Source organism: Vicugna pacos, chromosome 18 (genome assembly GCF_048564905.1).
Source record: "Vicugna pacos chromosome 18, VicPac4, whole genome shotgun sequence".
NCBI classification, from domain to species: Eukaryota; Metazoa; Chordata; class Mammalia; order Artiodactyla; family Camelidae; genus Vicugna; species Vicugna pacos.
Window position 1 is genome coordinate 41920000 of NC_133004.1, and position 14312 is coordinate 41934311.

General features: G+C 46.0%; 1 protein-coding gene across 12 annotated transcripts in view; it reads left to right on the forward strand.

Annotated features, from left to right (window-relative positions):
• The first annotated feature begins 6282 nt into the window (after window positions 1-6282).
• Window positions 6283-14312, forward strand: part of ZNF789 (zinc finger protein 789) — a 29248-nt gene continuing 21218 nt past the window's right edge. For 3 of the 12 annotated variants that reach the window (XM_072943269.1, XM_072943268.1, XM_072943270.1), the window contains exons 1-4: window positions 6441-6673; window positions 8836-8943; window positions 11207-11333; window positions 13551-13664. In XM_072943269.1, the coding sequence (XP_072799370.1) occupies window positions 8845-8943; window positions 11207-11333; window positions 13551-13664 (340 nt within the window). In that variant the 5' untranslated portion in view covers window positions 6441-6673; window positions 8836-8844. Of the gene's footprint in view, window positions 6412-6440; window positions 6674-8835; window positions 8944-10462; window positions 11170-11206; window positions 11334-13550; window positions 13665-14312 lie in introns of those variants that run through there. The other 9 variants (XM_072943271.1, XM_072943273.1, XM_015244552.3 and 6 more) reach the window with 9 other exon arrangements.

Here is a 14312-nt window from a genome sequence, read left to right on the forward strand (position 1 = left end):
TAGACACATGATTTACTCTTTCTCAGCTTTTAAACTAGGAATAATGTGTACTTCATGAGGTTTCCATGTGTATTAGATGAGCTGTGTATGTAATGTACTAATGTGCTGAATCTGCCTGGTACACAACTAACAGGAATGACAGTCACTCAACATTCACTGTCAAACCATTGGATTTAGTGAGCTGTCTTTATGGATGAGGTGTTAGCAGCGTAGGAATACAAGGTTAATCTGGGGGAGAGGGTATAGCTCTGGTAGAGTGCATGCTCAGCACGCACAAGGTCCTGGGTTCAAACCCCAGTACCGCCCTAAACATAAATAAATAAACCTAATTACCTCCCCCCAAAAAACAAAACAAGGTTACTTTTTAATACTGCTATTAAATTTTTCTAACCCCCAGGAGAGCAAAACTTGCTCTCATAAAACAGAAAGGACAGTCCTGCAGACAGACCTTGTCTGGATCAAGTGAGCCAGTTCTCTGAACCCGAACAATGACTGCTGAGTCAGGGGATGCTATAGACTTGTCTCCCCAGCCTACCCAGAAGATGGAAGGCATATTGATAGTGAAAGTGGAGAAGGAAGACGATAAGGAAGACCATTTTCAAAGGGAAAGAAAGAACACAGAATTGCCACCACAATTTCTTAGTTGTTCTACAACTATGAATGAGCGAGCCTTGCTATCATCATATTTAGTGTGGCAAAAGAGAAGATGGCTCACACGGCTGCTGAAAAAAATCATTCTTCCAGCCTGTATGGTTATGGTATGGACAATCTTTGATGACAAATCAGCTGATAAATTAAGAACTATACCTCTTAGTGACAATACAATATCTCGTCGAATCTGTGCTATTGCAAAGCATTTAGAAGCAATGCTTATCACACGGCTACAGTTTGGTAAAGATTTTGCCATCCAGCTTGACAAGAGCATTGGTATTGCAAGTTGTCCAACAGTCTTGTTATATATCAGATATGTGTGGCAAGGTGATTTTATAGAGGATCTGTTGTGTTGTTTATATTTAAATTCACAGCTTCCTGGATTAGATTTATTCACTGAATTAGAAAAGTGCATTGTTGGTCAATATAAATTAAACTGGAAAAACTGTAAAGGAATTTCAAGTGATGGGGCAGCAAACATGACAGGAAGACATAGCAGAGTTATTGAAAAATTGTTAGAAGCAACCTGTAAAGTGATCTTTGGAATCACTGTTTTATTCATCGAGAAGCTTTGGTATCCAAAGAAATTCCGCCCAGCCTCATGGATGTACTGAAAAATGCAGTGACAATTGTTAATCTTATTAAAGGAAGCTCACTGAATAGCCGACTTCTTGAAATATTTTGTTCAGAGATTGGCGTTAACCATACCCAGTTACTGTTTCGTACAGAAGTCCGTTGGTTGTCTCAAGGAAAAATACTGAGCAGAGTATATGAACTCAGGAATGAGATTTACATTTTTCTCACTGAGAAGCAATCTCACATGGCAAATACTTTTAAAGACGATATTTGGGTAACAAAATTGGCATATTTAAGTGATATTTTCGGCATTCCTCGGTAATTAAATGTAAAACTACAAGGGGAAAACAATGATATATTTCAGTATCTTGAGCCATATTCAAGGATTCCAAAAGACATTATTGTTGTGGCAAACCAGACTTAAAAGTAATCGCCCTAGCTACTGTATGTTCCCAACACTGCTGCAACACATTGAAGGGAACGTAATTCACCAAGACTGCTTAATAGAAATAAAATTAGAGACACTGTTGCATCTCACTTCCTTGTCTCAAACCTTTAATCATTACTTTCCGGAAGGGAAATTTGAATTGTTAAAGGAAAATACTTGGATGAAAGCTCCATTTGCTTTTTAAACCCCAGAATCAATAATTGAGTTAAATTTGGTGCCTGAAGAGGAGAATGAATTACTACAGCTCAGTTCATCATTCACATTCTGCACAAGGAACAGGGAAACAACAAGCTTCTGACAGATTTGAGCACCGCGTAACTGCGTTCTGCATGCATGATTTCGAGCTATATTGAGAACAGCTGCTGAAACTGTCCATTTCAGTTCCAGAGAAGTGTTAGGGGTTGGTGGTTTGGTCTGGAAGTCACGTGGGTCCCATGAAATAGAATCCAAACCGGCCAGGATGGAGGCAAGAGAGACCAAGTCTCATCTCTGTGTCCTTAAGGCTTGCTTTGTTTGGTTTCCCCTGCCCAGCATCAAGATCTGTTTGGCTCCTGATTGGCCTCTGGCCAAGCTGTAAGATACAGGTTTGCACAAGCATCGTCCTTATGCCCCATGGCAGTTTTTGTGGGGTCTTTTCTGTTTAAAATCTTGGCAGAGCTCTGATGTGCCGGCAGAAGACCATGATGGAGAGAAGCCCTACCAGTGTAAGGAATGTGGGAAAAGTTCCAGCCAGACAAGGGCTGGGAGTCCACACGCAGGACAGGCTCTGAGTGTGCGGCAAGTGCAAGAATAACTACTTCTGGCTAATGCCTCACCATGCCCCACATGAGGGAGAGGCCATATCATTGCCTTGAGCTGAGAAAATCTTACCTGTATCACCCAGAAGGTTCATCAGAGAACCGACACTCAAATGAAACCATAAAATGTAGTGAGAGTGGTAAAAAGCTTCAGGCAGAGCTCAGCACCCTCATCACCACCAGGGGGCCACAGTGAGGAGAAAGCCTGTCCTTGTGGGGAGTGCGGGGAAGGCTTCAGGTTAAGCTCACGCCTCACCGTGCACCAGAGAAACCAACTGTAGGAGAGCCCCTACAGTGCGACGGGTGTGAGGCTTCCAACTTCAGCATAACCTTTTTGATGCGTGGGAGAAAAACCCTGCAAATCCTGGATGTGTGGCCCTAGCTTCATTCTACATTACAGCATCTACCTGGGAGAGAAAACTTCCCAGTGCTGTGCACAGGAGGTTTGACGGCAGCTCTGATCTTTTATGTACTGCACCAGAAAACCCACAGCTCAGGAATGGTTTGACAGGGGAAAGTTCTATAAGATTAGATTTCCTTGATCATAAGCAACTACGCTGGGCAAAGGAAATAATCGATCACCCAAAGGTGACTTGTCTTGTGAATAAGATACCACAGGAACAAAGCTATCTACTGTTTTCCTTTACCCTGGGATGAACGGCATGGTGGTGGATAGATAGCCCAGGTGTCCCCAGGTAAGAGTATGTCTTCTCCGTCCCCATTTCCTATCTTTACATTTCAACCAATAGAGGAGAAAATACTGAGCAAGTGTCAGGGATGTTGAGACCAAAATCCATGGCCTGATACCCCAAGAGAAAAACATCCAAATTCAATTATAGACAGTTCACTAAGAAAGTGCAAATGGAATTTAAATGTATAAAAACTTTGAGTGCATTCATTTAAAAAAAAAAAAGCTTGTTAAAATTATACTGAGTTTCCTCTTCCGACCCTGATGCAGTTACTACAACTGGACTGACTGACTGACTAGACCCTTAAAAAAAACTATCAAACCAGACAGAAGATATGAAAAACTGTTCTCAGACCTTGGACAACAGTCAGTGCAGACCCGTGACCCCCGAGGAAAAGGAAACAAGTCAGGTGAGGCCTGCGGTTGCCCTGACTTTCTAACTGGATGCACTTTCCAGACCACAGTGCAGGGGAGGGGGATCCCACAGACCACAGCAGGCTCTCTGAGACTTGGAGACAGAGATTTGAGTTCAAGGAGGCAGAGGTAGCGGGGTCTGGGTAGCAGAATCCTAGACAGCTAGAAGCCGCACACAGAAAAAGCTCCAGAAATCTCCATAAGGGTCCCCCTGACTTTGCTCCTGGCAGAGTGAATGCCGGGCAAAGAAGGAGCAGGAAGATAGAAGCTAACAATCCCCAGAGCTCACACACAGCTGGGGATGTTCACGTCCTGACCAGCCATGACAGAGTCCTCCCTGAGCCCCGGAGGCGCTGAGCAGAGACGCAGAGGACAAAGGCCGAGCAAAAGCACCAGACAGGCCCGGAGGGCCTCAAGACTTGCTCCAGCTTTCAAGCCAAGATCTCACCTTTCCTGGGGGTGACGCACCCTCACAAAGCTTCAAAACAAGCCTTGAAAGAATCCAGCTGAAGGTAACTTGAACTGACTGCCAGGAAAAAAAAGCTTTTACTGGTAAAATACACATACCATAAAATTTACCTTTGTTAAGTGTACAGTTCAGTGGCACTAAGTACATTCACACTGTTGTGTAGCCACTACCACAGCCCCTCTCCAGAACTTTCTTCATCTTCACAGACTGAAACTCTGCACCCACTGAACAGTAATAAAAACAGTAACTCTGTTTCCCCGCCCACTCAGCACCTGGCAACCAGCCTTCCACTTTGTCTCTATGAATTTGACTAGTCCAGGTAACTTATATAAGTGGAACCATACAGTGTTTATCCTTTTGTGTCTGGCCTATTTCATGTGGCGTAGCATTCTCAAGGTTCATCCATGTTATAGCATTTGCCAGAACTTTCTTCCTATTTAATGCTGAATAATATTCCATTGTATGTAGACCACCATTTGTCCATTCATCTGACAAGGACACTTGCTTCCCCTTTCTGTTTTTTGTGAATAATACTATGACAAGTGCAGATGTACAAGTATCTGTTTGAGTTGCTGCTCTCAATTCTTTGGGGTTCTTACCCAGAAGTGGAATTTCTGGATTGTATGGTTCTAGTGATTTTTAAAGGAAGACAACAAACTCTAATACACAATGAAAAATTCATAATGTCTAGCATCTGATCAAAAATAAGCAGATATGTAAAAAAGCAAAAAAATGTAATCCAAACCCAGAAAAATAAAAAGTCAATTAAAAAAAGATCCAGAAAGTACAGAAATTGTGGTGTTTAAGACAAGGACTGTAAAATAATTATTATGGATAGGCTCGATTTAAAAGAAAGCATGAACATAACGAACAGAAAAACACAACATAACAAAAAGAAATATATTGAACTTAGACTGATTTTTAAAGGCACCAATATCTGAAAGGATCAGTGAGCTTAAAAAGTAGCGGTAGGAACTACTGCTTACAGGACTTACAATTATTGATCTCCACTCCATAGTGGTCTTTATCTCATAAGCACTGGGAGACTGGTAAATCTCTCTCCCTTTCCCGGTGTTCCAGCATAGGTCTGTAGCAGTCTGCTCCATGTAGCTCCAGGTATCAGTAAATGTATTGATAGGGGAACTGTCCCTGGAGTTCGAGGCCCTCAGATCTCCAATGTTGACACCTTAGCATAGCATGATTGTCAGAAGCTCAACTGTGTGAGCATTTTTCTGCCTGAGTCAGCAGCCTTTTGCCGGGACCAAGTCTGAAATGCTTTGAGTCACATTTAAATGCATAATATTTAAAATTAAACAGTACCTGGCACATTCTAGGCACTCAATATTCACTGAATTAATGACTTTCACTTTATTTCCTGATTTTCTTAATTCTCCTATGGAAACTTCAAACTGCTGCAACAGAGTCAAAACTGTATTCATCTAAAGATGTTTGGAAAACTGAAGGTTTTCTAATACTTGAGGAACATTTATTATGTACCAGGCATTGTTTTAAGCACTTTTCATATATTAATTCATGTAAAACTCAAAACAACCTTATGAAATTCTTAGTACTGGTATCCTCATTTTACATGCATAGAAGATAAGGCACAGAGGACCTAAGCAATTTGTCCCAGGTCCAACAACTAGCATGACACTGGTAAAACAAACACTATACATACAGTGTTTTGGGCCCACAGGAATCAAGACTTGGAGGGAGATTTCACACAATACCTCAGAAAGGTTTGTTTTTATTCTTAATCTGTTTTCTCTTAATTTTTAAAAAAGTAAACATATGGAATCATAGCCCTACTATCAATTACAACTAATTGTCATTAAGTAGTCCTCTGTTGCTTTGTTCAAATACGAGCTTTCATGTACAGAAAATAATTCTGAATCACATAGTTTCAGACAAATATCTATTCTCATGTTTCTACGTTAAAATAATACATGTATGTGTATTATAATTCATTATATTCAACATAGTATTTTTTGTCTCGTAGGGCTGTTCACGGTTGGCTCTCTAAAAAACTGGTCACCCTACATGAAACCACCAAGAGGAGCTTAAAAATACCCAGTAGCACGAGGGCTCACCCCTAGAGATTCCACTACAATTGACGCGAAGGGAGAGGGCTGGGAACTCGCACTTTTTAAGCCCCTAAACCATTCTTACTTGACTCGGGACCTCCGGGGTAGGCGGGAGCTGTCGAGACCCGGCCTGGAAGTCACGTGGCCGAGCCAACGCCCTCCGCGGCCGATGATTGGCCCCTGGCCAGGTGCGTGAGACGGGAGCTCCCGCCCCCTCCCTTCCCCATCTCCCCTCGGCTCTTACCCGGACCAGAGAGTTGCGAAGCCTCCGCGATTCCTAGAAGGTACGCGGGCTGGAACGCTGTGCCCCGCGCGCGCGCGCGCGCCGGAACGCTGTGCCCCGCGCGCGCGCGCCAGTGAGCCAGGCGACAGGGACGCGGACCTTCCGCGTCGCGCGCCCTCAGGTGGGGTTTAGGTGAGAGGCTCCGACCAGATTCCAGGTTCGGCCCGGAGCCTCCAGAGGGGACCTCAGCCCCCATGGCAACCACAGGTGCATCCTGAGGACTTCCTGGAGGCGGCGGCGCGGCGGGAGTCAGAGGCGCCGAGGTTTGGGGAGAAGGGAGCTAGTGTGATGGGAGGGGTGGGTACCGCGAAAAAGCCACGGTGGCCTCGCCACAGAAGGTGTAAGGGCTCGAGAGACGCTCCCTCCTCCGTCGCCCTCCCCATCCCAGTCTTCAGCGGAAATCACAGGGCATTTGCGGAGCGTCTTCCTGAAGACGCCAGTTTTTGCGTATTGAGTGTCAGGTCTTCAGCATTAGGGAAGAACAGAGTCCGACGAATGAATGTCTGGTTAATCCTATTGTTTTCTTTGGTTTTGTTATAGATTAACAAATTAGACCAAAGCTTCTGACTTCTAGGTGCACAATGATCACAGCAGGTAACCTAGTTTAGACAATGAAAGGGTTGAGATCCCTTCTTCAGCCTTGGAGCCGATGATCTGGACTGCCTGGGGAGTGCCTCCTTGCTTTAAGAGGCAGGAGGGCTTAGAAACAGTGTTGGGGGTGGGGGGTTTCCTTAAAGATGCACCTACATAAAGCAGAGATCACTGACGGCCAGAAAAACACAAGAGAAAAATGAAACCCCCCTGTATCCCATCATTTGTGTACTCCCTGAGAGTAACAACACTGAATTTAGGTTAAAGTAGAACCAAAATGGAGTCCGCAGTTTGGGTATGCCCAGAGGCCAACCGCCCAAAGCTGGGGAACCAAAACTTAAAACTGTCCTTATTTCCTTCAAATACTGACTCTGTCCTTAAAGGAAACATGCTTTCTTCATGTCAGAGTGACCTTGCAGCTTCCCAGCCAGTCAGCTACAAACAAGTAAACCTGTACAGTGCTGCTATTCTAAAAGGAATGGAAGTTTCTAGTAGCCAGTCCGAATAGAAAATAGTGTAATTCCTCACGCGTGTGCGTGGGAGGAAAGTAATTTTCTCTCTATCCTTCTGAATTCTTAGGTGAGACCCCTGTGATAAAAAGTTGAAACAAATTTCTTAACGTGTATACCCCGTGTATACATGGGAGGTACCGGAGGGAAAATGATTAACTCCTGAGGTGTCTTCTAATTCAGGCCCACATACCATCTTCACAGGGAAAGCAGAGGCCGGAACTGCAGTTAGGTCAGCTATTTCAGCCTTGGTTTGCTGACACCGGGCTTAGCACGCGTGAGCCCCTTTTGGGCCTGGTGTCTCTTTTTAACAGCTGTTTTCTGAGTGCGTACAGCCCAAAATAATCAGTATTCCACGGTGGCATATTGTGGGGTGGCTTCTATTGCCACCCTTTCACATGCTTTATAAACTAAGCGGTAACGGTTGAGAGCCCAGCTTCTGCACACTTTCAGTTTTGAAGCCTCGTCCATGGTTTGTTTTCGCTCAATAAAATGTTGCTATCAAGTGAAGTCCTCTGAATTTTCTCTTGACCATTACCTCTGTGTATATAATATGTAGCCTGAAACCCCTGACAGCTGCCCGAAAATCATTCTCACACCCTTTGAGCTGATTCTGTGTAGTGCAGAAATAAATGAAGACTCCCCCCTCCAAATGAGAACAGGTAAAGGTTCTTCATTCAGAGCTGGCTGTACCAGGGGACTCAGCCACTATCACTTGTGTTTGGCAGAGACTGGAAGGAAGCAGGGGAAGCTTTATAGTGGAAAAAAGGGAAAATTCAAATATGCCGTGTTTGGAGGTTATTGGCTTGGAAAAACTGGAAGCAGATTAAATAAATAGAAGCGGTACATCCTGTGTGATTGGGAGGGGAGCATATTTGACTTTTCTGTCGGTCCGAGATGGAGGAGGGGTAGACGTATCGGAGATAAGCTGGCATTGGTTGACCAGGTCCTGACTTGGGACCTCTTGCTGCATTGCTTGTGGTTTGGGTTCCAGGCTGGTTGCTGGGGGTTTCAGGTCAGAGTTCTGATTTCTCCCATGGTCTGGTCCCTTGGTGTACTGAGTCTCTTGGCGAGTGCTGCAGAATATATTCTAGGGAGGAGCAGGGGCAGAACCACAGGATTCCTTGGATAAATGTTGGAAATTGATCTAGCTTTAGAATCTCCTAAAATGACTATTCTAGTGGTTGCTTTCATTTATCACAAACACAGTGACTGTGTATTACTTCAGATTTGTTACCTCATTAGAATTTCCTGTCCCAGGGCTGCCTGGTGAGAGAGCTTCAAACTGGGGCTGGCCTTACTCGTTCTCTTTTTCTTTCCTTCAGCCTAGCCTGATGGCCGGGATCCTGCCCCGTCTCAGTGACCAGGCCATGGACGCTGTGTTCCTGACAGCCCGGTGGAAGGTGAGCTGGTTTCCTCCTCCACTTCCTTGGGTGAGTCCCTGCAGCTGGGCGATGGCTTTCATGTGGCTTTGACTCCTTCGTTCAGGTTGAGCCACTTTCATCAGTTAGGGGACTTTTCCTCCTTGGAAGCTGTGATGTAAAGAGCTTGAACTCCGGGGTCAGAAGATTCAGATCCAGGCTCTGTTCAGGATGTGTTGCCTTCACAAGTTACATAATCTCTGTGGGCCACAGCTTCCTTATCTGTAAAATGGGGTAATGACAGTATCACAGAATTGTGAGGATGAGATGGAATGAGGCTGGAGTACTTTGCAGAGTACCTGTGACATTTTGAGCACGCTGTTTTAGCTGTTGTTACCGCTCCTTGTGTCAGTGAGCATTCTTGTGCACCTGCTGTATACCAGATAGTACCGTCCTTTGTGCTGGGAGATAAACTCTTCCCTAAGGAGCTTACGAGCCTTTTGCAGAGGGAGATATATAAACCGACTCTTGCAATACAGGATAAATTCTGACTTCCTGGTATTAAAGGGCACAATGGAAGCTTAGTTATTGAATTTGTAACATTACAGAGGGGGATCGTGAGAAGGTGAGTTGAAAAGTCAGGAGACACATTAGGAAGCCACTGGGACAATTTGGAAGGAAGAGTCTGGGACGGGAGGGAGGGGGTTGGAGGGGTAGCAGTCCCCAGTGAGGCCCCAGCGTGTCCGAATTTGTTGAGCAATCTCAGAGCCCCGCCTGCCTCTCCCGTGGCATCTCCAGCCCCTCTGATGGCCCAGAACCTGCAGGCAGGGATGTGTTCGCTCCTCTTGTCCCCCATCCTGGTTGTATCCTGTTCTCTCCATCCACAGGCAAACTCACCTCTTCCTGTTTTAAGACTCAGTTTAGAAAGCAGCATCTCTCTGACCTCCACTGTATACTACATGCTTCTTCCCTGTGTTCCCAAGTGGGAGGGCAGGGCTGGGGCTTAGAACAGTCTCAGAGGAGCTGTGAAGGCAGAAGCCAGGGGGAGGCTTGTGGAGGGACTGGAGGTGAGTGTGCAGAGTGTCCTTTACAGAAGCTGGTCCAGGAGGGGAGGAGAGAGAGGGACAACCGGAGGAAGGAAGGCACAGGAAGCATCTTTTTAAGGACAGGAGAGGGTTCAGCCTCCTTGCTGGCTGAGAGGAGGAATGAGGGGTAGGGAGTGCTGGGTGAGCACTGCTGTCTTTCTCTACTTTCCCACCACGCTCACTTCCGATGTCAGACATGGGGGGTCCCCCACACCAAGCACGTCTGTGACACCAGCGGGGCGCCCTGCAGTATAACTCAGTTCTGTCACTCTCCACCTGGCATTAGCAGCGGCCCACTGGTTAAGGGCACAGTCCAACCAAGACCGTCCAACAACCCCCCATCCCCACCCCTGGCATCAGACACCAGTCACCAATTTGGGTTGTCATCTGCTTCTGACTGACTGGCTAGAAGTTGGGATTTCCACGACCCACTCCCTGGGTTCCATCGATTTGCCAGAGTGGCTCACAGGACTCAGAAAACAGTTTACTTACTCGATTGCTGGTTTGTTGTAAAAGGATGTAACTCAGGAACAGCCATGTGGAAGGGATGCACAGGGTGGGGGGCGGGGCCGGGGGAGCAGAGCCTCGTGCCCCTCCCGGCTCCACACCTCCCAGCACCCCCACGATGCAGCAGCCATTTCTGGGTTCTCATGGGGGCCATACGTGGGCGGGACGGGTCCAGTCATCAGCCTTTGACATGATTGGTTCGACCCTAGCCCCTCCCCTCCCCTCAGGGGGTGGGGTGAAAGCTCCCCCCTCTCATCACGTGCTCTGTTACCCTGGCCTCCAGCCCAGCCTGGGTGTTTTCCACGGTTGCCATGTCAGCATAAACTCAGGTGTCGTTGAAGGGACCTGTGAGGAGTAACAAGACATTCCTCTGACCTGTGCTGCTCGGGAGCTATTTCAGAAACCAAGGACAAAGCCTAGATATTAAAAGACGCTCCTTTGCTCTCACAGGAAATTTCAAGGGTTTTAGGAACTTTGTGCCAGAAACAGGCAGGAGGATCAAATATCTGTTTCTTATATAAATTCCAGTGTCACAAGGGGAGGAGGGTGGAGAGAGAAAAGGGAGCGTCATGGTCACTGGATGAAGGCCCTGGAGGAGACAAGAGAGGATGAGAGGATGGAGCCTTGACTCTGCTTATAACTTACGAGCTTCACCCACTGCCTCTTCAGCCCTCACCTGTAGAGCAGTAACCGCTCAGGAAGTTGGGTAAGAACCACGGATATAATTAGCACTGTGTTTTCAGGAGTCGCTGTCCTTTGAGGATGTGGCTCTGTACTTCACCAGAGAGGAGTGGAGCAGACTTGACTGGGCTCAGAAGGATCTCTACAGAGACGTCATGCTGGAGAATTACAGAAACATGATCGTCCTGGGTAATGGTTTGGCTTGAAGATTTCACTTTGAGTGCTTTGAATGTCGACACAAGTCTTCAGTCCCTTATCTGCAATCCCAAAAGCAGAAAAAGCTCTGAAAAGCAGTTTTTTCACAACTTGTGTGGCTGTAAGGCCCAACCTGCAGTCCTCAGGTGGTAAAACCTGATTTCATCCTACAGGAAGCTGTTCATCACCTGCCATTTATCACCCTTTTTCTCATCTGTTCTTTGTATCTATACATACAGCCTCAGACGTATCAGTGTGCTTAATTAAGGTTTCAGGTCCAAAGCCTGTTGGGGGTGGTCATCGTAGAAAACACACACACCAAGTCGCCTTTAAGAAATCTGGAAAGATTCCGAGTCCTGAACCACATCTGGCCTCAAGGTTTCCAAATAAGGGGTAGTGGTCAGTGAATAGTTCCCTTTTGCTTTAGGGCTCAGGGACGTGAGTCCATTCCCCACCCCAACTCCGGCCCTCCGCGTCTCTTAAGTCCCCTAGGGGTTGAAAAGATTGTGGCCGATTTGGATTCCGATGTCGAGCATCTTACTCTCTTGCGAAGTTTTTTCCTCTCATCTCTCTGACAGTGGTTTCCTCTCTTGTTTACAGCATCACTGGGTGCCCAGGAAATGATTCTTCATCTCTGAACCTTCACAGCCTCCATCTTCCCAGGGACCCACCTCTGTCTTATTCCCACGCAGAGTCCCGTACTCTGGGAAGTTCCTGCATGAACTTTTCTGTCTGGGGCACGTTTGACCCCACACTGACATTCTTGGCACCGAGTCTTAACCCCCTCTTGTGGGACTCTCCACCCATAACTGGATGTTTTAATGTTTATTTTTGTTTTAAAAGCATTACAAGAGCATACTTGAATACATGAAGGCATAGGAAAGCATGAAGGGAAGGGAAGGGAAAAAATTCAGGGGTAACACTGTTAGTATTCTGGAATACTTTCTTCCTGTGTTTTCCCTATGCTTTAAAAATTTAAAAACAAAAAAGCTAGCTGAGCATATTCTGTGTATAATTCTGTAACCCCTTTAAAGTTTATTATAGTAGCATTTTCCCTGTGTCATTTTAAAGAACCCATAGAGCAGAAAATTAAAACCATCTGCATGTCCACTGCCCAGCACGAACCCAGTTAACATTTTGGTTTACTTTTTCCTACTCTTTTCATATATATATGAAGGGCCATATATACAGATGGTCCAATTTCTGATATTTCAACTTAAGATTTTCGACTTTATGATGGTGGGAAAGCAACACATGTTCAGTGGAAAGTGTACTTGCATTTTGATCCTTTCCCGGGGTAGTGATATGCGGTACCACACTCTCCTGTGATGCTGGGCTCGGAGCCATGACAGCCATGTGATCACATGATCACGAGGGTAAACAACTCTTACAGCCATTCTGGACCCAGACAGACATTCTGTTTTTCACTTTCAGTACAGTATTCAGTAAGTTACATGAGATACTCATCACATTATTAGAAAAAGCGCTTTGTGTTAGATGGTTCTGCCCAACTGTGGGCTAATGTAAGTGTTCCTAGCATGTTTCAGGTCGGCTAGGCTAAGCCATGATGTTTGGCAGGTGAGCTATTTTTAAATGCATTTCTGACTTAGGAAATCTTCAACTTAGGATGGCTTACCGGGATGTTACCCTGTCATAAGTAGAGGAAGATCACACACATACATGTAGTTTTTAAAAAACAAAATCTGGATCATAATTTGCATGAGTTTTGAATCATGCTACCCATGACTCTTGTACTCTGCTTTAAAAGATCTAGGGAGCATTTTCCTATTTTAAGAAATGTCCTTTGAACACGTGCATTTTCAGTTTTTGCCTAAAACTTCTGCGTCCATTGTGTTCACGTGCTACACTTTAATCATTCCCCAACTGAAATTCAGTTTATTTCCAGTTTTGCACTGTTAGAACTCTGCAGACGCCTCTGGTACCTTAATCTTTGTCTCAGTTTTTCCCTAGCCTACATTTCTAAGAGTGAAACTATCACAACCCAGAGTGTGGATATTGTTCAGGCTTTCAATAAAGATTGCCAAATTTTTGCAGATTTGTGCCAATTTCTCACCTCGCCAGCCCTCTTGATTATTGTCTTACCTCTGCTTGTCACTGTAGACCCACCACCTAGACCCCAAGGGGTAAATTGAGCTCTAGGACATCTGCAACTCACTAACCACCACATCCCATTTACTTCCCCACGAGTAGGATTTCAGTTTCCCAAACCTGAGGTCATCTGTCAGCTGGAGCAGTGGGAAGAGCCATGGATCCTGGATCTACCAAGAGCTGGGACTAGGAAGGCTTCCAGTAGTGCCTGCCCAGGTGGGTGAGGAAAGGCCCCGCCCCGTGGGACTCAGGCAGAGGAAGGGAAGCCCCACTAACGAGCCCCTCCTGTGCCCCAGACACCAGGCTGGTGTTTGGCACGTGTTCTGCTGGTTCATCCCTGTTGCCCTCTGAAGGTGGTAGGTGTGATCGTCATCCCCTTTTCCAGGTGAAGAAAGTAAGGGGACACAGTAACTGTGACACCACTAGTAGGCTGTGGTTGGGATTTGACTTCAGTTCTGCAAAGCTCATCCTCTTTCTGCTGCAGTTGAAGTGCCTACGTGAAGCAGCCGGTCTGGTGTCTGCTGACAGCTCTTCTGCCATCCTAGGGGCTCCTTTGTCCTGCCCTCGTCACTCACCCTTTCTCTCCACTTTCTCTTGTCCCCTTGCTTCCATTTTGTCTTCATATCCCCTCGGTGTTTCTTGATGTACCTACTTTTTCCTACTTACTATGTCCTGATCGCAGCTTGTGCCCTTGTGCACATCCCTCTCCTGCGTGCTTCCTTGGCCGCGGCACTGTGGAGGTTTGGCGCTGGGTGTCCTTTGTTGTGGGCTGTCCTGTGCATTGTAGGGTGTTTAGCAGCCTCCCTGGTTGAAAATCACTGCTCTGTTCCATTGGCTTTTGTATCTATTTCTCTGGTTCCTTTT